Source organism: Neopelma chrysocephalum, unplaced genomic scaffold (assembly GCF_003984885.1).
Source record: "Neopelma chrysocephalum unplaced genomic scaffold, ASM398488v2 Primary Assembly neopelma1_79, whole genome shotgun sequence".
NCBI lineage: Eukaryota > Metazoa > Chordata > Aves > Passeriformes > Pipridae > Neopelma > Neopelma chrysocephalum.
In genome coordinates this window covers 4,058,822-4,085,257 of record NW_020897740.1, presented here as the reverse complement: position 1 = coordinate 4,085,257, position 26,436 = coordinate 4,058,822, and the positions used below count along the sequence as shown (strand labels likewise).

The 26,436-nt window shown below is 40.0% G+C and overlaps 1 protein-coding gene across 1 annotated transcript; it reads left to right on the top strand.

The window, feature by feature from the left end:
- The first annotated feature begins 7,228 nt into the window (after positions 1-7,228).
- On the top strand, positions 7,229-9,135 carry LOC113970756. Its single transcript, XM_027690002.1, has 5 exons — positions 7,229-7,290; positions 7,597-7,882; positions 8,013-8,330; positions 8,780-9,024; positions 9,084-9,135. Exons 1-5 carry the CDS (start codon positions 7,229-7,231, stop codon positions 9,133-9,135), a joined length of 963 nt encoding a protein of 320 aa, XP_027545803.1.
- Positions 9,136-26,436: the final 17,301 nt, after the last annotated feature.

The window sequence follows — 26,436 nt, the reverse complement described above, 5'->3', positions numbered from 1 at the left end:
TTCTATTTACCTTCTTGATATTGCTGTGCTTACCTGGATGAATATTTCCTGTTGACATACGGAACACTCTAGTTTCTGGTAAATCTTTCCCTTGCAGAAGGGCATAGAATTTTAAGAACTTCTTGGATCTTCTAATTCTGCAGACAATAGTTTTATACCATCCCATTAATAAATCTACCCTGCAACCAAGATTTAGCTTTTTTAAATTCATTAATCCCTGTGATAACTTCTTGTAGAGCCTTGAGTTACTGTTTCTAATATCTTTATTGAAATGCTAATCCTAACATTAGTGATCTTCCTCAAAACTACTTGCTATTAACTTTTGTGTCCCTAAGTTCAACCAGTTGAGAAGACTTTAGGAAGTCTTTCTCTCACTTAGACCAATTACTCATCTGTTTCAGTGAATCCTTACATAGAATTCAAACTAAATCACATATGAATGACTTAGATCCAAGTTATCTTCCATGATCAGCTCTTCCATGTTGTTCTCTCTACTTAAAATAATCAGCTATAACTTTTGCCTCAGTGATACCTATTGGAGGAATGTCTAAAACTTGGCTTTGAAATAAGTACTGTTACATTTTGTGGAGATGCAGAAACCTGGGAGACAGCAAAGTCTCTTGATTAGATGCAAGTATGAAACACATTTTTTCTCCTCAAAATTCTTTCACTACTGCTTAGTAGGCATCCAGAGGTCAGGCTGGAAATGCTGATGCTTCAAAGCCAACATACTTTTGATTTCAGCCATAGAAGAGCAGAAACTAGAAAGCTATATGAAATGTATACTTTTCATGTTTAAATGCTGCAGTATGTTTCTCAAAATATTTAAACAAGAAGGGAAATAAATCTCTGAAGTGGAAAGCTAATAAACATTCACATATGCATTTTGCTCATCTCTGAATGTGGTGGTAGTTTAGTTATTCCCTTATTTATGCAGTGAGACAAAGATCAGGAAAGATCATCAGTGAAAACTATTTGGCTGTCTGTTAACTTTCTTTACTCCTGGTTGTTTAACATTTATTTTTAAAATTATAACAAATGGTTCTTTTCTGTTTAGTAGGAAAGTAGGATGACAGATTGTGGGAAGGAAAATGTGAGCTGTATGGAAAGAGCAAGAGAAAGAAAAGGAGAGTGACTAATCCAACAAACCTGTTAATAGCAACTGGAGAGCAGAAAATGAAAAATGGCCTCTCCTAGCCCATCCCACCACGTCACATAGTGATATCCTACACAGAATTTAATCCCAATAAAGTATTACCACAGCAATGATTCTCCCCATCACAGGAGACAAAGTCAATTTATAACAAATAGTTATAACACTTTTTAACATTCACAGAACATGAATGAAACATCAAAGAAAAGGAGAAAATAAGCTCCCTTTTCTGAATCTAAGTATAAAGATCCTGCAGGAATCAAAGCAAGACTCTCAGAATATGCCATAGCAGAACAAAAAGTAATCTACCTGGCCCTTTGTCATCACTAACACTCAAAGAGAGGGCATACAACCCCTGTTGAAAAATAACTGCAACAGACCTTATGCATCTCAAAGAACCACCACAATGAGGTAAGAACAAAAATATGGGGTGATCTTTAGGAAAAATTATTTTAACTGTTTCAACCTGTATGTCTCTGATCATCACAATTTCTTTCTTCATTTCTTACCAGGGAAGATTTGAAATGCCAAGGTTATGAAGCAACAATTCCTGTCAGATTCAAAAACAACAATGCAGCATGTCTTTATGCCTTTCACCCAATCCTCTAAACTTCCTGCTGTCTTCAACTCCATCAAAAATTGGAGAAATTGAAATCTTTTTAGATCCAGTGTGCCAATAAAATTACACAGGATCAGTGAAATCATACCTGTAAACAACCCATGGAGTAGTTATAGCTAAAAACGACAGAGAAGAAATAAACTTATAAACACTTGAGGCTGGCTTCAATGTAATGCAAGATTTAAATACAGAAAAAAAACAAAAATCAAGGACAGAGCACACTCAAAACAGAAAAGTAGTTGAAAAATTTCATCAAATACAACATAGGTCTACCTAAAATATAAGACAGATCTTTCTTTGGGAATCTAATCAAACTTCCAGATAAGGAGAGCACATCACAGCACAAGTTCAAAGCTGAAAAACAGGGAAGATTGCAGAAATACAAAAGTAAATGAAGAAACTGTTAGAATGGAGATGTCACTTAGCTGTACTGCTAAATTCTTGAACAAAATTTGAAAATTAAATTTCTCAAGGTGAGAGAGATTGATTTCAAATTTATTGTCAGATATCATCTGTTTTCAAACAAGAACTTGCTAATGACAGAAAACTAGAAAGAATTTTCAGTTAGTGGGTCAGTATTAAAGACAAAAAGTGGGCCAGTCCAAGAACCTGATACTACAATGCTATAGATGTCTTGAACATAACTGGTACCAAATTAATTTAGGGAAAATATTTTAAAAAACAAATAAATTGAATAGGCTGCAAGTCAGCCATCTGGAGACAGAGGAGGAAGTTACCTGAATGCAGTTAGGATAGGACACAGGCAAGGTAGAAGGAGGGTTTGAGAACTCTATTGAAGTTTGGTTTCCTCATCAGCAGCTTAGAGTTTCTTATCAGCCTTTAAAATTTAATAAAGCCAGACATCAAAGAGCTCGAAGGCTAAGACAGGAAACTGGTCCTGCATGATACCCAACTATTTCTGCAAAGCTACTGAGTTCACCTAATGCAAGGATGGGTGTCTATGCCACTTCCGTAGCACATCCCCGATCGATGCTAATACGGTGAAGTAAGAATGTGCTTACCAAGCAAACAAATTGCAGTACTGTCTTCCCCTGCAACTAAAATTAAATGGACTTCTAAATGCATTTTTGCCCACCTGAAGTTCGTGACTTCTTGCCTGCTTTTACCGCTCAGGACTTAAAAATGACTGGCGTGGTTTTTAGATTAGATACCCAGTCTATCTATGCTAAGCCAAACCCTGTCCTGATTTAAACCCCAGGCAACTCTAAATGAAAAAACTTCCTCCAAGACATACCTTGCTATATAGTTAGTGGCCCTTGCCCCAAAACCCAAGGCAAACTATACCATAACAGTGAAAATATTTGCCTGGCATATACCCAGAATACATGACACCATTTTCTGTTTTGCTCCCATCAGACTACTTCCTTCAGAGAATATTTGCTCCCACCTATTGAACACCACCATCTGATACCATATTTTCTATTTTACTGTTCTGCAACTTTCGCTAGATCTGAAAAGAAATGAAGTGAAATGCTTGCTACTAAAAGATTTCACTTTGAGTAAAATCGTATGTTTCCCCTCGTCGCTCATACATGGTGCATTAAAACTGAGTCCCATAAGTTTTCATTATTCAGGCATTTAATCATATGGAAAATGTGGTAATTTAATTAAAACAAGCAACATAGGTTAGATATCCCAAGGGATAAAGACTGAGAAAAAATGATCTAATTCATTGAGTTTCCATTTCAAAAATGTATTAATATCTGACCACAAGACCAGAGTAAGAAAAAAAAAAAGAAGAAAGAAAAAATCACGCTGTTCATTTGCAAAGCAGTAATCCAACACTGAGACAATTTCAACTTAGGAAGCCAAAACTTACACTGCTCTGTCTCGTGTCTGCAGCGGGTGTTTGTCAGAACATAACACAAGCAGCAATTACTTGCTGTGCTACAGCAAAGCCTGGATTTTTCACATGAAACAGGGAAGACATAAAGTGTTATTAGGTCAGACATCACTACTAAAGATGGCACTTGTCAGATGTTCATGAAAGATTTTCAGTCTTCCTTGCTGTAAAGTGTGGTGTTTAATTCTTCCCAAAACTTATGTCATGTACCTGGCACTCGACTTCAGAATGATTTATCAGCCTGGTATTGAGAGGAGGGAATACGGGGGGAGGCAGGTTCATACACACAGATGTTTGCCATTCTCTCTAAAGTCCATGATACACCCACTAACCCAACCTTTTGTTTTTACATATTATTAAATAGTTGCTCTTCTCAGACTGGATAGTCTTTTCCTTCCCCTCCCTCTCACAAATCCGTCAAGCCACAACCTTTATTAACAGAATTTGTCCAAAACACCCCTCAGGCAGACTTCCATCAGTTATCAGCATTCTAGAAGGCCTCAGACATGCATATGAAGAGATACTGCCGGGTTAGATTTATTTTATGTAATAAAATCTGTTACTATGTGCAGTGTCAACACAGAGCATCTACGTAGCCATTTGCTCTTCTGTAATTCTGCCTTTTTTATTTAAATGGGCTCGATCCTACATTTTCTTTCTTTCCAAAACTCCAACAAAAATTAGCAAAAGATACAAGTCTGCATTTTTCTATACATGATAGAAAAAACAGGAAAGTATAGGCACACTACTCATCTGGCCTATGTCTGCATAGTTTCAGTGACATTTCCGTGGTTTATATGCACTGTTGTAAAGTACATCAACATATTATACACAAAAATACTCAGCTTCCCACACATTTTCTATAAACATTAAGCAATATTTTACCCTAGTTGTAAATGTCCTTTCAATACTTTGCATCCCTTCCTTTCCAGCATGTTCACATTTTCCAATTTCTTTGGTTCATGAAGGGCATTCAAAGAAAATAACAAGTATTACAAACAATAATGGTTTCACAATAAGCTCTTCATTTTTTAAAAAAAGCATTACACTATACTTTTGTCCCAGTACTGCTGCTTTTTTATTCTCATAGGTTAAGCATCAATCTGTTAACACAAGATTGCACATCTTAATTTGATGAGAAAATACATATAATCCAACTCTACTTTTGAGCAAAGAGGGACACACTGAGTCCCAGGAGCCTGGTCAGAGTCGTGTAACAACCCGCACAGAAGCTCAAAATGTCTGAACAGCCATAGGTTTAAAGAGTTGGTCCTGCTAATCAAAGTCTGCACACCTGAAGCTTGTCAGGTAATTGAGTTCTAAGGGACTCCTTCAGCTTTAATTTAACCAGAATAAGGATGAATGGGAACATTTCTAACATTTGCATTTCATACTTTCCTTTTAACAATCTGCATATCCTTTAGCAGAGTTACTTAGTGCAGTGGGTTTAGGATCCTTCACAACAACAAAATCAAGGGAAAACAGCTAAAAAAAAAAAAAGGCAACATAAGACATGGATACCTACATACATCTAACACTGAAAAAAAATCTAAAAAGCGTTTCCCCCCCCCCGTCATTCCTTATGGGGGAGAGGGGGAAGCAGCTTGGCAGCTTTTATTATTCATTGCTCATTGTTGTGTGAAGAGCTAAATCAAAACAGCACTTCAAATTTAATTCCGTTCAAGTGAGGGAGCTTTGTAGAAATATGCCACTTGCAGAAGAATCCCTGGCTCCAGCCCTCACACGCTGCCCTCTGCGTTCAGCACCAGGAGAACCCAGCTAAAGCTATGGGATAACAGACTGCAAGCAGCCTACAATTATACATGTTTATTTTTCAGAGCATTTATCACCAGACATATAGCACTAGAAAGATGTGTTTTGCCTACCAGTAATCTTTACTTTAACATTGTATGAATTATTTTGGCAAGTATGCAATCAGTCAAGACAGCAAACTTCCATCAGCTGGTAACAAGAGTGGAATTCACCTGACCTGGCTATTGTGCCTTAGACGAGCATTGCATGGTACAAATGACCATGTAACACAGGCTAACACTTATTTACACTGAGGGACTGGTGCAGAATTTTGCCAAGTTTAAACTATGTAAGATATCCACCTGCCTATTTTGACTCGTTACTACTTCTGGTTTAGGGACTTTGGGGTATTTTTTTTTCCCCTCTAGGTCTTCAAAATTTACACAATGGAAAATGCTACCCATTTATATACTCATTATATTGCAAAATTCCCAACCAACTGATCATCACTAGGGAGCTGTTATTCATCACTGACACTCACACCATCAGTTTGGCATGGTTTGCTTTAAAAGTATGTGCTCATCTGGAATGATTTTTGAGATAAAAAACACTGATAAATTCTCACTTTTTTCGTCAAGAACACAACATGTTTTGCCCAAGGCAAACTGCTACTCAGTAGTCAGCCAGAGGAATGCCACACACTATAAAAGTTTTAAGTGTTAAGTCCTGAAAACTGCTTGTGCTCAAGTGCGTTGAAGATATAGTAAAAGAGGTAAATAGTACCACAACCACCAGCTTGTTGGAAACACTATATTGCTGAAATATTATCGAACATCATTAAGCTTCTCTCCCAACAGGTTTAGGATGTTATCTGCTAAATTGTAGATATAACAATTACTATACTAAAAAAGCATTTCAGAGTCTGTCCCACACTGATTTACAGGCCAAGTTCAAAATATTTTAAGTGGGGTAAGTAATGAAACTTAAAAGCTTTCCACAAAAAAAAAAAAAAAAAAGTATTTTCCTAGCATTTGAGAGGACTTGTCAGCTACTCACAATGGTAATAGTTAAATTACTAGATAAGCACCAAGCATATGACACTCTCTTACACCCTTCAGATGACATCACGGCACTAGGGAAGTAGAAGAGGAATTTTTCCTTCTCAAGTGCTGGCAGAATCAAAGCTGTCAGCAGTATGACCCTCTTTTCCCAGATGGCAAAGAAAAAAAAATGAGAGAAAATAAAAAACAAAGAAGGGTCACAGATGGCATAACGCAGACACAGACACCAATCACAAGGTTATGAAAACACACAAGAGTTCTGATGCAGCAATCAACTATCGAACACTTCAGAAAAACAGAATATAGAAAAAAGAACTGTGTTTTCATGGGCATACATCAAGCATACAGTAAAAAAACACTTAAAAAATATAACATTGTGATATAAAACAAAAAAAAAAGGAAATTAATAGTCAGAAGTTCCATCCTTCCTTCTCCCTCTTCCACAGAATCACAGAATAAGCTGAGTTGGAATGAGGAGTGCAGAAGGATCACGGAGTCAAACTCCTGCTCTCGCACTCACCTTTCTCCTCCCCCTTTCCCCCCGCAGCGGGATTGATTTCAAAACTGGGGCACAAAATGTGAAGATTATGGAGTGGGAGAAGAAGAATTTCCTGGAAACAGCAGTGGAAGGAGAGAAGAAAACAAACCAGAACAGTGACAATAATTTAGACAAAAGCATACAAAGGGGAGAGTGATTCCTGTGCAAAAATGCTCCCTGCCGACCCAGGGTTTCACTGAACACTGCTGGATGTCTTCCCTCGCCTTTTCGACCAGAAGCCATGTCCTTCTTCTTGGAAGTCAGCGAGTCACTTGCCACCAGCACTGGCAACGATGCCAGGGGGTACCAAACTACATTAGGCTACGGCCACGTCTCCTCAACCGCACCACTTCATGGCTAATGGAAAAAAACTAAGCCTTTCATGGCCGGAAGCAGGACACTTGCGTGCATACAAGAAAGGGATTCAAAGACAAAAAGGGGAGACATAGTCCAGCTTGAAATTTCAGAGGATAGTTTTTATTTCCTCTGAGCAGGCAAAAGCTACTGCAGGTCTAAGACCTCTCTTTCTTCGAGTTCTTCTAGCTGGTGAAGCTCTAAGGATGAAGGCCTCTAAGGTTTTTCTAAAGTTTCTCGTCTCTGCTGTGGAAGGCCTGCAGCAGCAGCAGGGCGTGGGGTGAGCTGTCGGGGCTTTGTGACGCAGGGCTGCCTTGTGCCTGGAGACCACTGTGACACGGCGGCCAGCCCCCCTGGATGTGGGGGGATTGGAGGAACGTTGGGGTGCCCAGTGCCAGGAGAGCAGCTCCCGCAGGAGGCAGCATCTCCCCTGGGCACTTTGGCACGTCTCTGCCAGAGAATGCCAAAGACAGTGATGGAGAACCTTGCCGAGAAGGCAAATTCTCAGCTGCGCAAGGAGAGCCTGGAGACAGGGCGCCAAGTGAGGGATGGGGCAGGAGGGAGAGGCTGCCGGTGGGACAGGGCCGGCACAGGGCTTGCTGGCATTGGGGCATGCTGTGCCAAGGCAGCTGCCTCCATGCCATAGCACCTCCTCCCTTTCCTTCCCGCAGGTGAGCAACACCCAGCCCCACGCAGCGCCTGCGGAGAGCCTGGGCCGGGCCTCGTCCCTTCATGGCGACAGCCTGCCAGCGCTCCCCGGCCAACAGAGCTTGCAGGGCACCGGCAGCCACCCAACCATCGTGCCAAGCAAGACGGAGCCTGCGCAGGGGCTGGAGACCAGCGGCCAGGCCCGCCCCAAGCTCAGGGCTTCCTGGAACAAAGCCACCCTGCCATGGCAGCAGCACTGCCTGGAGGAGGAGGAGCTCCCGGAGCAGAAGGGCCACGACCATCTGGCCTCCCTGCCATGGCTTGATGGCAGAGCCGGGGAGGTAAATGCCAAGGATGGGAGGGGATGGCATCAGACAGGACAGGGGGGTGAGCCTCCCTCTCCTGGGGCCAGCCGCTGCACTGCACTGCTGCAGCCCCACCATCTCCCACAGCCCTGTCCCAGCAGCTCCTGCTGCCGGCTGCCCGGCACGCATTTGTTGGGGGGAACCGGGAGACCTTGACAAAGCACCCGATCCCAGAATCCTTAGGCTTGCAAGGGCCCTCTGGAGATCATCCACTCCAACCTCCCTGCCAAGCCAGGCTCACCCGAGGCAGCTCACACAGCAATGAGTCCGGGGAGCTTTGGAATGCCTCCAGAGACGGAGATTGTAGCCCCTTCCTGGGAAGCCTGTGCCAGTGCTCTGCCACCCTCAGCGTCAAGAAGTTCTTCCTCCTCACCTTGAGGGAGATCTCCTCAACAAATGTCCCTCTCTCCTTTCTCATCCGCCAGGCAAACCCAGAGCTGACAGGCCTGGAGGGACTGGAGGCCATCTCCAGCCAGCAGAAGGTGCTGGAGTGGCTCGAAGCCTATTTCGACGCCAGCACTACCTACGCACTGCCCGCTCTGCCCTGGCAAGAGCCCTGGGCGCCGGCGCCGCAGGCAGGAGCTTGCCTGTTGCCCGCACAGCCCCTTGGCCACGCACCACCTTCTGCCTCGGCTACTGACGGCCCGGCGCGACGCCAGCCACGCTCCCTGCTCGGCAGGGTGCTCCGGGCTGTGCGCAGGCTGTTCCTTGGCACCCGCGTCCCACCAGAGCGGGAGCAGCAGCGCCGGGCTCACAGCGCCAGGCAGCTGCCTGGAGGTGACCGTGCTGAGCCTCAGCGGCGCCCGGCTCAGAGCGCGGCACAGGGAGGCACCGTGGCTGCAGGGACGGCGCCTCAGCCATTGGGCTGCCCCAGGCGCACCCTGCCAGACTGGGCTTACCCGCTCATTCCTGTGACCAGCCTGTGAGTCCCCGAATGACACCTTAGGGCTTCGGCTCGTTCACAGGTTGAGCACAGTTGGCCCAGACACAGTAGGCTATAGATAGATTAGATAGGTTATAAGATAGGTACATACGCTATAGATAGATAGGTTATAAGATAGGTACATAGATACAAAGATAGATACATAGATAGATAGATATTAATAGATTAAAATTTTTCTTCAATAAAACATTCAACTTCACCCAAATTCCTGAGTTGCGTGCATACGAACAAGGGGATTCAAATACAAAACAATGAGATGAAGTCCAGTTTTAAATTCCAGAGGGCCTTTTCATAGAATCACAGAATCGTAGAATCAGCTGGGTTGGAAGGGACCTCTGAGATCATCAAGTCCAACCCTTGATCCACTACCGCCGTGGTTACTAGACCATGGCACTGAGTGCCACCTCCAGTCTTATCTGAGAAACCTCCAGGGATGGAGAATCCACCACTTGCCTGGCCAGCCCATTCCAATGCCTCATTACCCTCTCTGTAAAGAATGTCTTCCTAATATCTGACCTGAACCTCCCCTGGCAGAGCTTAAGACCATGCCCTCTTGTCTTACTGAGAGCTGCCTGGGAGAAGAGACCAACCCCCACCTGGCTATGACCTCCTTTCAGGGAGTTGTAGAGAGTGAGGAGGTCTCCCCTGAGCCTCCTCTTCTCCAGGCTAAACAACCCCGGCTCCCTCAGCCTCTCCTCATAGGACTTGTGCTCCAGTCCCTTCACCAGCCTCGTTGCTCTTCTCTGGACCTGCTCCAGCACCTTGACATCCTTCCTGATCTGAGGGGCCCAGAACTGGACACACTACTCCAGCTGTGGCCTCACCAGCGCTGAGTCCAGGGGAAGAATCACTTCCCTGCACCTGTTGGCCGCACTGTTCCTGATACAGGCCAGGATGCCATTGGCCCTCTTGGCCACCTGGGCACACTGCTGGCTCCTCTTCAGCTTCCTGTCAATCCAGAGACAGTGTTTATACTGTTCAAGCATTTAAATGGCAATTGCCATCAGGCTCTGCTGGGCTTTTCTTTCATTCTTGAAGATCGATTTTTCACTAACATGTATTGGCCATCTGACATTTAAAGAAATTTTGTTAAATCATCTCAGCTATGTCTTCAATTTTTGAGAGTTTCTTGATTACTATTATGTGAAGTACTTTTAAAATGTCTTTTGTATGGAAATTTACTTACTAGAAGGGGGATAATTTCTGTTTTGTTAGGCATCCAGCTGTTTTAGGAGAAAACTCATGGATTTAGAAAGTACTGCAAAGTTACAGGTTGTAGCAGAATTACTGTGTGCATTCAAGTAATTGATGTAATCCTGAGATACAATTCAAATTATTCTTAAAATGACATTTCATTTAAAATATCCAAAAAACTTTGCCTCAGAACATTAGGCTGAAATGAAAATTTCCATTTTCAAATTGAACCATTTTCAAAACTCTTCATCGCTGCAGAATTTTAACTGAAGTCCAGCAGGCTGCTTGAGATGTGATTGAAGTTCAGAGTATTGGTGCCAATTCAGGTATTATGCATTTACCTTCAGCTGCTTTGCCTTTTTGCCTTCACCTATACTGGCATGAAAAGTAATCAACATTTTGCAAAATTCACCCTCAGTGAAAGCTTTCTTAGAAAAGGGAATCCAGACATGAGTTAAAATTCTGAAATACACAGGCGTGATACTTTTCAAAAGAGAGGGAAGAGAGTTACCTTCAGATGCTCTAACAAGAGCATTTCAAAGGCAACTGGTGGAATTAGTAAGGGGTGACTGAGAACCAAACCATAACTTGTAACTTTGAAAAATCAGTCCTAAAGGGATCAGCTTACAATGCTTGATAGGGAACACAAGTACACACGTGTGTGCATGCACACAGTGAACATCACTACTTCTTGTTTATAGTCCACTCACATTTTCCAATAGTTTTAGACTCCCACTGAGGATTTCCCTAACTGACTTATGTCTAGAGGTGGATCATGTGAACCAACTCAGCTACTACCAAGCTCTAATACAGAATGAAAAGTATTCTCATTATGTAATACACAATATGTATACTTTAATATAGAATATTATAACCTCGGCTGTTTACACATAGCTCTAATATAGGGAAAAGAATGTGAAGGTTAAATATAGCACTAAGTGAATTCCCAACGAAGTGCACTTTTCTTGCTGGAACTGCAGAAATCAGAGAAATAAAGATAAAATGGCAACGACCCGAAAGGTCCATTCAGAATACCAACAAAATCTCCCTGTCAGTATTGCTTTAGATAAGAAGCCTCCACTGCCTTGTTGGGGACATGTAGGAATCACTCCCAAAGAAGCAATAACAGTACTTGCTTCTCTCCAATAAAGTTTAACCCTGCTGTGACATCCTCAGAGTGATTTTCTCGCCCTTCTTGGCAAGCAAAGGAGCTCATGTTCTCCCAAGGGCACACAGCACACCTGGTTCAGAGACGCAAGTACTACAATAGTTCCCAGAATAGCTTCTCTAAACAGAGCAGTAGACCATATCTGCATAAAGGATCTTAAAATGCAATCAGACTCAGCAAAATGAGAAATAATAAAGATAATAACCTACCAGCATAATTCATCATACTGTATTACCTAAGCTTGCTGAGAAAATATGTGGCCCAACCGCACACAAGAGAAAAACTGTTGTCCAGAGTCAGTGCCGACCTACATCTTCAACTGGCCTGTCAGCCAGGGGGGATTATGTGGGGTGGGGATCAGCATAAAAACTGGTTGTCTCTGCCCACGTGCTTTTTCATGAGTTGGCTTCATCTCATCTGGAACACTTGGGATACTGTCTGGAAAGCAAAGGCAGCTACACTTCACTTGTCAAAGCAGGAGCCATAAAGAGGAATGAATAGCAGTCAAGCACGCAAAAGTCCTAGGTACAAAGTCCCTCATCACCTTTATTTTAGCCCAATCCATTGCACAGCTATATTATCTGGACAAAAACTGTGAGAAATCACCAGTGCAAACTACATTTTTTTTTAATGTTTTTGTCATTGCAAATTATTTCCACGAAAGTTAACTCTCCCTACAGAACCCAACAAACAGACTTCAGAAAGAACTTAGAGACCGGACATGATACATCATTTTCCTGCCTGTGAATCTCACAATGTTATGAAGACATTATATGGACTGACTGACATATTCAGCTCTTCATAAGCACCTGGTATTTAATGAATCAAATTAAAACAGACAGGCTCCTCGTCTTCTCTGTGTATTCAGTTACAGTACCCAAAATGTGCAAAATTATCACCATATACCAGCAAGCTTTTTCCAATAGTATCATAATAATGTCAAATGGTTCAGGTAAATGAAAAAAATTACTTTTATAAAATAAATTTCTGTTTCCTGAAAGATTTTGTGGTAACAGTTTGCTTTCCTTCCCTTTTTCCTGAGTACGTCAATGTAAATCTCCTTGTTTCCAAGCCCAATATACTATTTAGCAATAATCATGTGTCTCAGATACCAATTCACCAATGACCACCACGTTTGATAAGTAACTTATAAATATGAAAATTTTGATTTTTCTGAGATTCAAGGAGCTATATTTTCTTTGTTGCCAAAAATATGCTGAATAGGTAGTCTGAAAGTTAAGCAGTAAGGAAAGTAAACCTAGCAAGAACCAGAGCCAAGGGGTAGTCTCTTTGTTTATCTTTTTTTCCTTGCTTCAAGTACAGTATCATTGTACAAATACCTCATGATCAGCAGAAAATGGGGGTTTTTTAATTATTTTTTTTAAAGAAGCTAGTGTTTGCAGACACATAGGTAGACTCTTTCCCAGCAAGGTCTGCTGCAAGTTAAATCTCAGCTGGTAGTTTTGTCACTGATTTCCAGCTTAGACAGATAAGAATGAAAAAAGTAGTCTTTTATAATAAAGTAGAAGAAAAGAATGTAAAGGTGTCTATCTTGACTTCATTTCTCTATGATAGTTCACATTCCATCTGATGTCCTACTCTAATAATGACTTTTTACCGTAAAGGACATTACTTCTTTTATTGCATATGCACAGGATTTTTATTTTATGCTTGCTGCAACAACTGCCTCTGCCAGCTCTTATGGAACCATACATCTGATAGCATCAAACTGCCTTCCCGGGTTCTTTGGGCTTTTAGTACCAACTTTCTACTTTTTAGCACCACTTTCTACTCCAAAGCCCATCTATTCAAGCTAGTGCTAATATCAGAACGCAGATGATTTCATATCTTTAGTATCCTTTACCCCAAATCTGTGAAACAAGGCAAAGAGAAAGTAGGTGAACAATTCGCAAAAGCAACAAAAGAAATATAGACCTTTAAGATGACTCTCTTAAAAACTATCCAAGTGACTTCAAATTTTTGGTGTCCATTTTTTGACACACTTTAAAAAACACTCAAATGTGTTCCTGAAGTCCAGGAGAAGGCAAGCATTCTGAAAAACCAGACTGTTAGTGAATGGAGAGGTATCAAGACAGGATGAGATTTACCAAAATAGAATTTTTTGTTTTTAAAATATCACTTTGTATGAGTCATTCAAAACAGCAAGGTGAGAGCATTACCTGGAGACACATACTAGATGTCCTATGCACTCCATTACTTACAGGACTGAAGATGTAAAAAAAAAAAATTTTTTTTGCAGTTAAGGATAAAAAAAGAATAAATATTTTCATAATGCAACTTTGCATTATCTTTTTTAGAGCTGTGTTTATTCAAGTTATTGGCAATGTATTCAGGTTTTTAAATAAAAAAAAAGAAAAGGCAAATCAGATCAGGAAGGTCTGCATACAGTGACTATTTAGAACCTGCACATAAAGTGAGTGTTCTTCCATGAGAACAATTTTCCAGTTAGCCCTCAAATGCTGCATTTCTCCTACTGTTCATTATCTTTCTGTGAGGAGTTGTACAACTTTTGTCTCCAGATTTTTGTAAAATAGATTTGTGTGCTTCTGTAGTATGCCTTTCTAGTGTATGGTACAAAGCCCAGAGCACCTTCGTTTTTCAACAGAGGGGAAAAAAATCACAATAGCTTGCAAGTAGTTTAACAGTTCATTTTATGTTGCACATCTGAAACAGATCACACTTTTGTTTCAGAGGCATAAGCACACTCGTGCTGATGCTCTTCTCTTAGACAAGGCTGCACCTGGTATACATCTGATGAGCTCCTGTGCTTGGAATACTTCTGTGTTCATTAACAGAGAATCAAAAAGGGTCAATATTAAATTATAATATGCATATGCACACACCCACATGCATGACCTACGCAAAGTATAATTTTAATAATAATTTCTGTAATAAATTCAATATTTATTTGTAATAATGAAGACAGCATGAAATTAATCTTTGGGGGGCTGAAGAAAAGGATTTATGGCTACTGAAATTTTCTTTTGATGTCATAAGGAGCTAAATTTAACACTTCCTTTTTTCTGATTATTCCAATGGAGACAGAAAGCTGTAGTAACCCATACAGCAAATCAAGTAGGCCTCCTGATATGAGTTACTATTTTATATGTGACACATAGAGAGTTTCACATTTGCTGTGTCTTAAATTTCAGAAAGCAATGAAGGATGAAAAGATTCATCTCTTTCCAAAATAATTTGCACTTTAAAAATCATTGCAGATGTCAAGTTACAAAAAACCAGCAGTAAAAAAAGATATTTTTTTGCCCATATTATTCAATATCATGCCCTGTAAGAAAGTTTCACTCTACCAAGTCTGTCCAATGCAGACTCTGAAGAAAACAACTCTAAATAATTCCCTAATACACAGTGCTTACTCTGTTGTGGATGAAGAGTCATTATATTTATTCTGCTCATAGTGTCAGCAATTGTCCATATTAGGATATTCTAATGAAGCCTGTCATTAGCATGCTGAGCCACTTCAGTAGCTTAGCACTTCTTTTTGTTTTCATTTTGTTATTTGGCATGTAATTTGCATTTCTATGAACTTCCAGGAGCTAAGCTTGCTGGCCTAGCAAGCCTCTGCTCCCGGGGCAAACTCAGGGATACACTGCAGCTCACACTGTCACCTTTCAGATAGTTCAAACGTTTCAGTTATTCACGGTTATGAGAAGTGATGCAAGAAAAAAGTTAATCTTTGAATTTTAGTACTTAAGAAAACTGCTTTTCAAGACCAGTTTAGCAATCTCTGATGGAATATTATGCTGGCTGAGCAAAGCCCTGCATTCTGAATTCCTACAGAACCTTCAGCTATTTCTTAATCCAGCCCAAATGAACCTCCCTGCAGCGATGTTATATATTGTACGAAACCATTTCAGTGGTGACAGACTAGTGCTGTAGAGGGGAAAAGTTACAAACCCTCTTATCTCACACTACTTATAATATTCCAAAGGCTGTTAAAAGGTGTTTGCTTTGGGGAAACCAAAGCACGGCTGGAGAACAGTTTTGTTCTACATTGAGATTGCCATATATGATGACATGCAGCACCTTCCAGCCCACGCACATTCCTCCCCTGACACAGTTGTGCCTCTGGACAAACTCACATCGCAGATGTGACCTTCTCATTCAAGCCAAACAAATGCCAACATTGAGATCAGTTCTGGCACTCACCTAAAGAAGTTGTACCTACATCTTATGGTCTGTGTGTGGCCAAATTTGTCCTCTCCTGGGTAAATAGAGCATTGTGTTCCAATGGCTTTATTTTATGCCTAGACATTATTATCCCAACTTTAGTACCTCTCTCCAATAAGATAAAAACAACCAAGTTATTTATTTATAAAAGTACTGTCTTCCTGCAGAAGATCACAGAATCACAACTCAGATATTTTTACCATTTTGAAATAAAAGCCTCTCCTTAAAATAGAATTAGACAACTAATCAGTTCAGAACAGATCTAAAAAGGACAGTTTATTGCATGGATTACTGCAGAATGCTGCCTAACCTTTTACTTATCTTCTATTCATCACAGCTATGGAAGGGGAGAAAATTTTAAGGAACATCAAGACCAGACAATGCCATTGATATACAACCGCTTTTTTTCTGAGGCCATCGGAATGACAGCTTCGAGTTTTTGTGGATTTACACAATTACAATTGCATCTAAGAGTCAGCCCTGTTAATCTAAGTAGAAAGAATGACCAAACACAGCCTGTGAACTGCCAGCTGGGTTTGTTTAACTTGTATTTTTTTAAAAGATGCTGAACACACTGAAATGACACTTGAAGGACACTGTGCCTTTCATTCTGGATTTAAAACCCAAGAAGCACAGCATAAGAATATGTTAAAGCAAACATGTTTATGACCTAGTTGAAAAGACAAGCTAAAGATGTGCCTACGAGACAGTGTATGAAATCCTGCACATGTTGACTGTTTGAGGATTAGCACAAATGATAGATAGAAGATGGCATACAGGGAAATTAAAGCAACTTTAAAACAGATGTCTGGAAGGTCTCTCCCTATGCCTCTCTTTTTAAAAAAAATTGTATAATGAGAACAACCAACACAACACTCAGGTAAAAACAATTGAACCTTTCAAAACAAACAGTAATAAAAGATGGAAAAGAGTATGAAAAGTGAACGGCTTTTATAGAAGGAATGTCTGTTTTCTGATGCATGGTACATAATAATAATAATAATAAAACACTAGGCCACCAGGGGTCTCACATAAATAAGCACAAACACCATAACTATATGCATATATCTACATGCAGAAATCTTGTGTGTTATTCTGAAAGCTGTTCAAAACAACCACAAAAAGTACAGTAACATTGCCAGTACCAAAAGGCTGGCATGCCACAAATAAAAAACAACTTGGAAAGTTCCATCTTCAGCTCTCTCCATATATTCTAAAACTGACTGAAATTTTCATATTATTTGGAATGTCAATGTCTCCATGCTAGGGCAAATGACCAGGACAGACTCAGAAGGTGCTCGGTCGCGAGATGCAAATCAGTTCTTGGGCAAAATGCTCTGGTTTTTGTAGATCCTGTAAGAGTAATTAAGACATCTTGCACTCAGATGGCTTACACATCATATCCCTGAAAACTCTATTTATCAACACTGCTTTTTATTCCTTTGCTGGAAAGGTACCATATTGAAAAGCTAAAGGACACACACATGTCTGCATGTGCAAAAATAAATCATATGCACAAAAACAAATCATATCCACAAACTTCTTTCAAGTTCCCATGGAAAATTGTATAACAACATTAATTTTATTGTGCACCTTTGACCAGCATTTTGTTTGCCCACTAATTCAGCTACTAGGATGGCTTTTAACTTTCCAATTCCTGAAGTAACACTGAACTGCAGCCATTTGGTTCTTACATCAAATTTTGAAATGATTCTTCCATCTCCCCTCACTTCTGGAGTTTTCGTTAGGATAGCACCTGTCTAAGATCCAGAGAGGAAAAGTTGTCCTAGCCAACACTTATTCCTTCTCAAAGTTATGTTTTAGGGTTCATTATTATTTGTATGACTGTCTGTCTAGAACCCAGGTAAGTGCCTTGTTCTGCTGGATACTACACCAGTACCTTTTTAAAAAGTTTATAAAGCAGAAGTAGTTACAGGTGAAGGAAAAATTCTGGAGGTATTGCAGGGAGAGCAGCCACCTCCAGCAATGACCTATCCACACCCATGTTAATCACATGAGCCTCATGTTTTGCTGTGAATTGGATGCTCGTGGAAAGTATTCAAAGACTGCTTCCAAGGTGGGAACTGCAGACGCTGCAACACCACCTGAGCTGTTCTATAACACAGCAGGTATTCATTCAAATAGAGAAAGAACATTTCCCCATAATCACAGCTGAAAGGGAGAAGCAGTTTTGTTTTTCTGGATTAGCTGGGGTAGGGGTAATCTAGTTCAACTACCTCAATAAACTGTTTGAGCACTGATTACCAGATATATAAATGATAACATGAGAAGTAAAGAGCCTTGGTGTCTCAGTGGTCCAGAAGAACAAGACGTTGTTGGGCTGCTGAAGGTCAGAAGAGACAAGATCTGCCCCAGGCAGTTTTCATCCTACCTTGCTAGTTTAGGTACAAATCAGAGTATTACCATTGTTATATGGAAAAACAGGGTCACACCATCTAATGAAAAGAAAATAATTCTACTTGATGCACAGGAAAAACTTCATACTTTTAATGCTTTTTGTGAACTCAGGTTTTTATTTTAAATTAAAAACCCAACCAGAGTACAGGGAGCTCTGGATATTCCCAGATGACAACTTTTCAACTGCAAGAATTCATTTATGAATGGTTACAACAGTTAGAGCATGCAGTGCAGTCCAAACACCATTTTCTTTATTTTAAACTAACTTTTCAGCAAAGATCTGCTCAGAGACTTAAAAACTCAAAGAGTATCCTCACAACTACAAGTAACAGCCATGTTAAAATTTTAAGCATAACCTTTTTTAAGCTACACAATAAAACATAAGGAGGCAAAACCCCACCTCTAATAATCTAATTTAGGATCAGAATACAGACCAGAAGGGCAGCTGAATTGCTATTTGGCCACATTCAGACAAAAAGTGATTAACAAGGAAAAAAAAAAGTCACATAGAAAAGTAACCAGAAGCCCAAAACCACTTGACTTTATTCTTCCCAAAACTTCCTAGAACCTGAGAAACATTCAAGTTCGAATCTGTACTAAAATTTCAGAATCCAGCTTGATTCTAATTGATATATATCACATTTACAGCACCCATAATGCTTGTCAAAACCATAGGCAGCTATACAAGCAACGTTACCATCTAAATTAAATACAAGCACAGTTATATTGAAATGAAGTAAGGGCAAGAAAAGGACAGGAAAAGCTGACAGTTAAAGCAGTGTAAGGGAAGTTTCCCATTCCGGAAAAATACAGACAACACAGGCTCACAACTCTTTTGATCTTTAAACCACTATTTAAAAGGAAATGCTGAATTAAAAGTGTATTAAGTGTCTGAGTCTCTAATTTCACAAGGAAAGAAGTCCATAAGAAAAATCAAGATATGAATCAAAGTAGCTCAGAAGTTTTGAGGGAAGAACTACAGACTGAAATGGAACTGTGGATTGTTATCATTTATTGAACTTACACATTAAAAAACTATTTGTTCTAACAGGAGGTTGATTTGTACAAGAGTTGCCATACATGCCACATTGTATTCTATATAGTAGGCATAATTTGGGGATTACCAGTGAGAACAACACACACAAAAAGACCAGCATCTAGCTTTCCAATTCCATGCTTAGCTTGTAAGACCCATTTGGTAAAACCAAGGTTTTTTGCTCACAAATGAACTAGGTTTTATCTAGTAATTATTAAATACAACTTTACAATGCAAATTATGAAGAGTCACTGCTAGTAGTAGAACAAGAAATGCATTTTGAGACAGTGCAGTTATTTTATTGACTTATTTCTGAACTGGCAGAAGCAGGAATCTTGACTATTCAATTTAATGCTGGTAAAAGGACAGATCATAGTTTGCCATAAGTCTGGCCCGAAAAAGCCCAAAAAGTACTGTACACGAGGACTCCCACCTTGTCCCCATCCCTTGAGACAAATCATATACATTGCAGGGAAGAAAGAGTAGAGAGAAGGAAAAAAACAAAGGAGCATCATAGGATTGTTACTCTCTTACTTGGGTAGTCGAAGGCTTGGATGGATCCTGAATTTCACCCATCCCAAACACAGTCAACAATATGCCACTACATATTAAACCATAGGAGTTCATTCCTTGGGGGACAGAGTCTGAGGTGTTTCTGTGACATCTGAAATTGTAGTCTCCCTCCTGGGAGGCTTGGGAACAATTCAAACTCCATTTGACAAGGCTGCAAACTGACGATTAACTCTACAATAGAGCCGCTGAAAACAGCCGGGAATTAATGGATAAACCCTTCCACAAGTTCACTGCAGCTTGAAGCTTTCAGGCAAACTTACGGTCACTACTGCAGGCTAGAGATTTCCATTCATGTTTAAATAGGTCTTAACACTCAAACCAAGCAGAAGTCTAAGCAATTACATTGAATAGCTCTGGAATAGAGCCAATGTGGCCCAGAAGGTTGCACGGCAAGACACCCCTATTACAATGTCCCATTAGCCAAGGCACCATCTGCCTCTCCAAGTACAAGCGAAGACTCTGAGTGCCAAAGGCTGCCTGCAGATCTCACACCTTGTTTACCTGACAACCATCAGATGGAACTGAAATAGCTACAAAACCTGTAGTAAGCAGTGACTACAGCTATGCAGGCACACAATTTAACCATTTGGCAGGGATCTTCAAACTAGCAGAAACAGAGGAAATACCAGTGCAAGCTCCAAATCAGAACCTGATTGTCATTCAGTAGTTAGAGGGAGCAGAAAACCTGCACAAAAAGACTGTTTGCTCTATTTCTGTAACAGAGACATAAACAAAACGTCAAACAATAAGAGAGGAAACTGGATATTTGTGGCTCAGCTGCCAGAACAAAGCATGAAATCTTAACTTTCAGCTCCATCTCCACAGAGGAAGTTCCCTGAAGGGTAAAAGAACAGCTTAACAAAGTGAGATGTTGAACCCAGCAGCCCCACTTTGTCACTCTCATCCTTGCAGTCACAGAGAAGTAGAGACTTCCTTGCCAGCACTTGGCACGGAGACCAGAAACTGAGCGCAAAGGAGTCGGGCAGGCTGAGAGGAGAAGTGGGAGCCTCTAAAGGCAGCAGCCAGCTCCACGGAAACAAAGCAGCTAGCAGGAGACAGTGAGACGGAGGAAGCCGATGTTTGTCTGCTGAGCCGAATGACAATAGCCTCATCATAAACTCTAAAAGACAAGGATAGGGATAGTTGTGCACAAAGGTGAAGGAAACACTCCTATTACTGCTTTCAACAGCCCTACTAATTCTCAGAAGTACTCCCGACATCTATTCAATTTTCACTCCATGTGTTCCATCTAATGGGAGCCGTATTATGTTTCACACTGAAGGTAATTACCTCTTGAAATTTTTGTGTACAAGGGGAGTAAAGGCTTTAATTTTCTGCAGGTGTCTTGGACACATTCCTTACAAATGCTTTGACATAATATGAGGCATGCATTCCTCTTTTACAGGACTGCTCCCAAATTAGGATGGTTTATATTTGCGGGCCAAGCTGAAGCCATTTATCCCATCCATTAAACGGAGACATGTATAATACATTCTACCATCACCACAACATAAACAATAACTGCTCCAGTGAAACTGAATTAATACTGAAAACTTTATATTGCTAGTTACCAGAGTGCTGTAAATATTAATGGCTAAGAATTTTACAGCATGAGACCAGGAAGCTGCTACTTCATCGCTTCATACAAAGAATTCTTGCAAAATTTCCTGGAAAAGTATCATCTCATCCTGAAATATGGAAAAGTTGTTGAAAGAACCAAGTATGAGGCATTCTCGTGCATTTCTCATTTTACTAATTACAGATTGAAACACCCATTTGTACAAAAAGTATACCTTTATTATGCATTATCAAATGACAAATATGTTGTATGTGTGCAGATCAGCCAACCTGGAGCTACGCTATTTAAAACACATGCAGCAACCAGAACATAGATCAGGCTGGCATCAATTCAGCTAGTAGAAAACACTACAAGCTCCATCAGCTCCTTAATTACTAATTTTTACTTTAATCAGGACAGCAAAACATTAATGTTCTTCAGTTTTTAAAAATTATATAAAAATTATCAAAATACCGATCTTAGTTGCATATTTTGCTAACTTACAGTCTCTATTATCGGACCATAAGTTGCTAATTAAACTTTTAAAGTTTCAGTATGACATCCAGCTGAGTTTCACCAGGCAGAAGAGTCCCATGTACTTTGTATGACAACTTTTTTTTTTTAAACAAGAACTGCTGCTAAACTATTCAACACACTAACTGTTACATTCATTGTTCTTAAGTTATATCATCCAAAGAACCACAATAAAATTGGAATGAAAACATAGGCTGGAACATAAAGTAAGCTCCCCATCACCAACACTATTTCTAGATATAAAGTGAAGAAAAAACAGTCCTCACAGCCTAAATGATACTTCTGTACCACTCAGCAAACCAGATTCCAGAAATGTGTATTTCGTTATTACAAGGAATGAACAGACTTTTCCAGTCTTTCCAAGCACATTCATAAGCAGCCCATTACTGGGGCCACTCCTTGAAAAGGCTTCTTATGCAGACCACCACTGCTCTTCCACAAGCAAGCTGATCATCTTCAAGAAATTCACTATGCTGAAAACAAACTCTAGTTGCTTCTGTTGGAGCTTCTCTACTTTTTTTATCAATTATATACTCTTTAGAAAAAGGATTGGAATTGGATCTTTTATACACTAGAAATCCGTGCCCAGAATGAGACAGGAGGGAGCAGAATCTCATCTGTTTTCCTCCATATGCAATTCTTCCTTTGACTGAAACATTTCCAGTTGGACTCTACTTTGATTCAGAAACATTTGAAAAGCTTCAGCTTTGACAATCCTTCATGTTCTGAACAAGAAAAAAAACTACCCTATGTTTATTGCTCCCTGCACCTTTCTTAAGTAACAGATTACTTTGCTGAAGGATGTAACATGAGGAGCTCCTCCTTTACTAAGTCATAGCTTTATTAAAGATTAGGAAAATATCCAGAAAGACTTGGAGCCTTCCTGTTCACTCTCACTTCACAGGTGCATTTTCCAGGTTTGCCTGGATTTGACTTATAATTTAACCAGAAATTACCCCTCTGAAGCATACTCACACACTTCTTTTAGAGTATAAAGTACTTCCTTGTAAAAGTAGCTTTCCAACCTTAGTTGCTCTCGAGGTTGGACTCGGGTTTTCCTTCTCACTGTCATACAAGTGATTGAACTTGTACGTTTTTGCTCAAGCCTTCCAAAAAATGTATGTGTGGCCACAGTCCAAGATACAGAACAATTCATCTGCAAAACTGAATGTTTCACAAGCCAGCTGCACACAGGGCTTTAAAAGGGGAACCATTTTGTTACCTTAGCCATATAGCAAGAGCAACAGCCATAATATAACATTCAGAAGGAAGAATTGCAGGTGTAAAAAATGTTCACAATGAAGCCATAAACTACACAATGTGACCCTTTTGAATTTCTTTACAAATACAAAATTTTTTGTAAAAGGTTAACTAAGATTCACACGTCTTTAGAAAGAATATGGGCCAGTTTATGGAACCCACATAAACCCCTGTGAAATGCTGCTTTTTCTATTTTTTCTCCTCCCACTGAACCTGAAACTCAAAATAAAAATCATGGGGTGCAGACCCACGTGGATTGAAAGCAAAATTGCTGCACATGAAATCCCAAGAACAAAACACACCATGTTTTGCACAGCTCGTTAGGATGACATTATTATAAGAGCTGGGACCACTTAGGAAAGCTCATCCAGAAGCCAAGAACATTCTTAAATGGGGGATGGGAATATATGCTCCAGTTTGCCTGCAAGCCTAAAACAAGCTTAATTAAAAGTTTCAGAAATGTTAAATAATGTTAATTTGGTGCTCTGGCAAACTGCCTGCTACAGCTCTGCAGACTCTATAAATGAAAGTCTGCAGCACCATTCCTGAAACCCCTTCCTGAGCTAGTTAGACTATACAAGCCTTTTGTGGTTGTGGATTTCTGACTTTTAAGAAGCCTGTGAAGTAAAGCTGTAGACAGACAGAGCGTTATCTCGGGTTTGAAAGGAAGAAAGGCCCATGGACTCCTTCCTGACAGTGTTTCTGATAGAAAACTTTGTCAAGAAACAAAGCATCCTGCCTCTCTACAGCAGGATCAAATCCAGATGGCATTTATGAAAAGTACACTAAATCCTACATGATAGGGATGTCTATTCAAAAATTATTTTCAGTTTAATACACGACAGGACAAGGAGGCACATATGAATATTATAAGTAAAAAATTGATTTGAAGCAGATGTCAGGAAGCCCTGTTGCATGCAAAGAAATACATCATGTAAAGGCCAAAGATTTCTGCAGGTACAAACACTGGACCCCTTCACAAACAATTGCATAACATATTGGGGTGGAGTATGGCCAAAGAGTCAAAGACTAACTGATAAGTGCTTTAAATACATTAAATACATTTGATACAGCAGTACAGTGTGTTTAAGACAATGCTGCACCAGATGTCACACCTTGGACCAGCTATGGATAAAAGCACTTCTAAATATTTCCTTTATTAATAACTGTGGATACATTTTTGTTTTGAGGATGATATTCACAGTTTAGAGCACCTTAGACCACTAAGTTATGACGATATATATCCCCCTTCTCTCTCTCTCTTCCAGTTTATCATCTTCTTAACTATACACACAGACACAAGCTGTAAAAGTACATTGGAATAAGCTCAAGAAGCCTAAAAGAAGGTCCTAAAAGAGAAGAAAAAGGAAATAAAAAAATGAGTGGGGGAGAAGTTAAGTTATCACAAATTCAAAATCTGGACAACACAAAAATTTAAAGCCTCGGCTCTCTCTAGAAAAAGAATGATTTTTAATTAATATTATTATTATTCTAGACACAAATCGCTTTCATTCAGATCAAATTTATTCTATTTCAGATCAAAGGGATAAGAAAGGATTAGGAAAGTTTAAGAGAACAGTTTAAGCAACAGGGAATACATTGAATTCTTTTCAAATCTAGAGACCCATACATTCAGCAACATTCACAATCACAGTTTGCAACTGTAAGAATTTTTATTTTCCCTGCTCTGGCTCAAATGCATTTTAAATCATATTGGTGGCATACTGCCCCATATGGCACCATTCCTTAGCAAACCTGAACAAGAACTAGGGGCCATATTCCTCATTTAATGGCCTCAGTAAGTTTTCCAGTGGGGATGAATGTGGTCCAAACACTCTCTTCAAAGCAACGCTGCAAACGATTGAACTGAGTGGCAACAGTTCTTCACAGAACTGCCATTTGTAAGGTTAGCATTAAAGCTTCTAGGAAAGTTTCTTTTTGCACACAAAGCACAAAATTAACGAGGAAATCTCAAGCTCTCTGTAAAAGTTAATCTTTCATATGTTTATACCTGAAATAATATCCAACAATTAAACTATAACTGAATGTCAACCAGGATAACACACTTATCATTTTGTTTCAATGAATAATCTGCCACTCACACCAGAAACCACCTTCTGAGTTTTTGGAATCTCAAAGACTTCATGAATTGGAGATTATGAGTAATGAATTAGGATTTTAGAGCCTGTAAAGATTACCAGTTGAATGCTTACACCCTCCTACAATTATTATAGCAGATCGTGGACATTTAGCCAGGTTCATCTGCAGTAGTTCATTTATTGTTTGAAAGGAAACCGGAATGTTCACTAAATGTTCCTTGTTCACCCAGAAAAGGGTAAATAATAGGCAGGCCAGAGGCAGAGAGGCATCCAGAAGTGCCTTTTTAAAAGAAAGTCAAAATAATCTTGACAATATGTTCAGTTTCTCTGGGAAACAGTATTTGTCACATTACTGACAAATACACTTCCTTAGTAAAGGAAGGCTTGGCATTTGCTAGACCCAGATCTCTTCATTTAATGTGCCTATATATCAAATCGAGACACAAAGTTCCACAGCATTTTATCTACCAATAATTTACTTATCCTTTGACTGAGGCACCCTCTTCTTTCGGATCTGTCCCATTCTATTCCACTCATCCTAAGGCAGCATAGAATGACTATCTGAGAAGACCAAGCCATCTCACACTCATACAGCTCCCATACAGGTCTATGCTCTTCACACTTCCTTGGGCAGTGATCTCTCAAGGAATTCCTTCTTAAGAAAGACCATAAGGTAAGTCTGGTGCTACATAACTGCTTAACATAAAAGCCCAGCACACCACCTGTGTGCAGCCCACACCAGAGCAATGTGTGTCACATCATGAAGCTGAACCATGGCTGTAAAGAGATGAAAGCAAGGCAGCACAAACGGAATAAATGTTTTCCTGAGAACGGTATCAGGCATAAAATCATGTTTTACACTTGGTACTTGGGAAAAGAAAGCCATTACTTTCATGGTGAATCTTCATCGCCAGATGTCATTCTAGCGAACACGACCGTCTAGTGAACATACCACCCCAGCTTAAGCATTTCCCAGGGCAGAGTGTGGGGGTCCTGGAGCCGAGGCACTCTGGGGAGGGCATCATTTATCAGGCACTACAACTTCCATTTAGATTTCTTGGCCATGGTTTTCTCCCTCAGATATCAGGGT

What these genes read in the sequence shown, in the direction of transcription:
- LOC113970756 (XM_027690002.1), top strand. Translation starts at nt 7,229, where the DNA reads ATGTCCTTCTTCTTGGAAGTCAGCGAGTCACTTGCCACCAGCACTGGC. An exon ending in ACTGGCAACGATGCCAGGGG is followed by an intron (nt 7,291 to 7,596) that starts GTACCAAACTAC and finishes CTGCTGTGGAAG; the next exon opens with GCCTGCAGCAGCAGCAGGGC. An exon ending in TTGATGGCAGAGCCGGGGAG is followed by an intron (nt 8,331 to 8,779) that starts GTAAATGCCAAG and finishes CTCATCCGCCAG; the next exon opens with GCAAACCCAGAGCTGACAGG.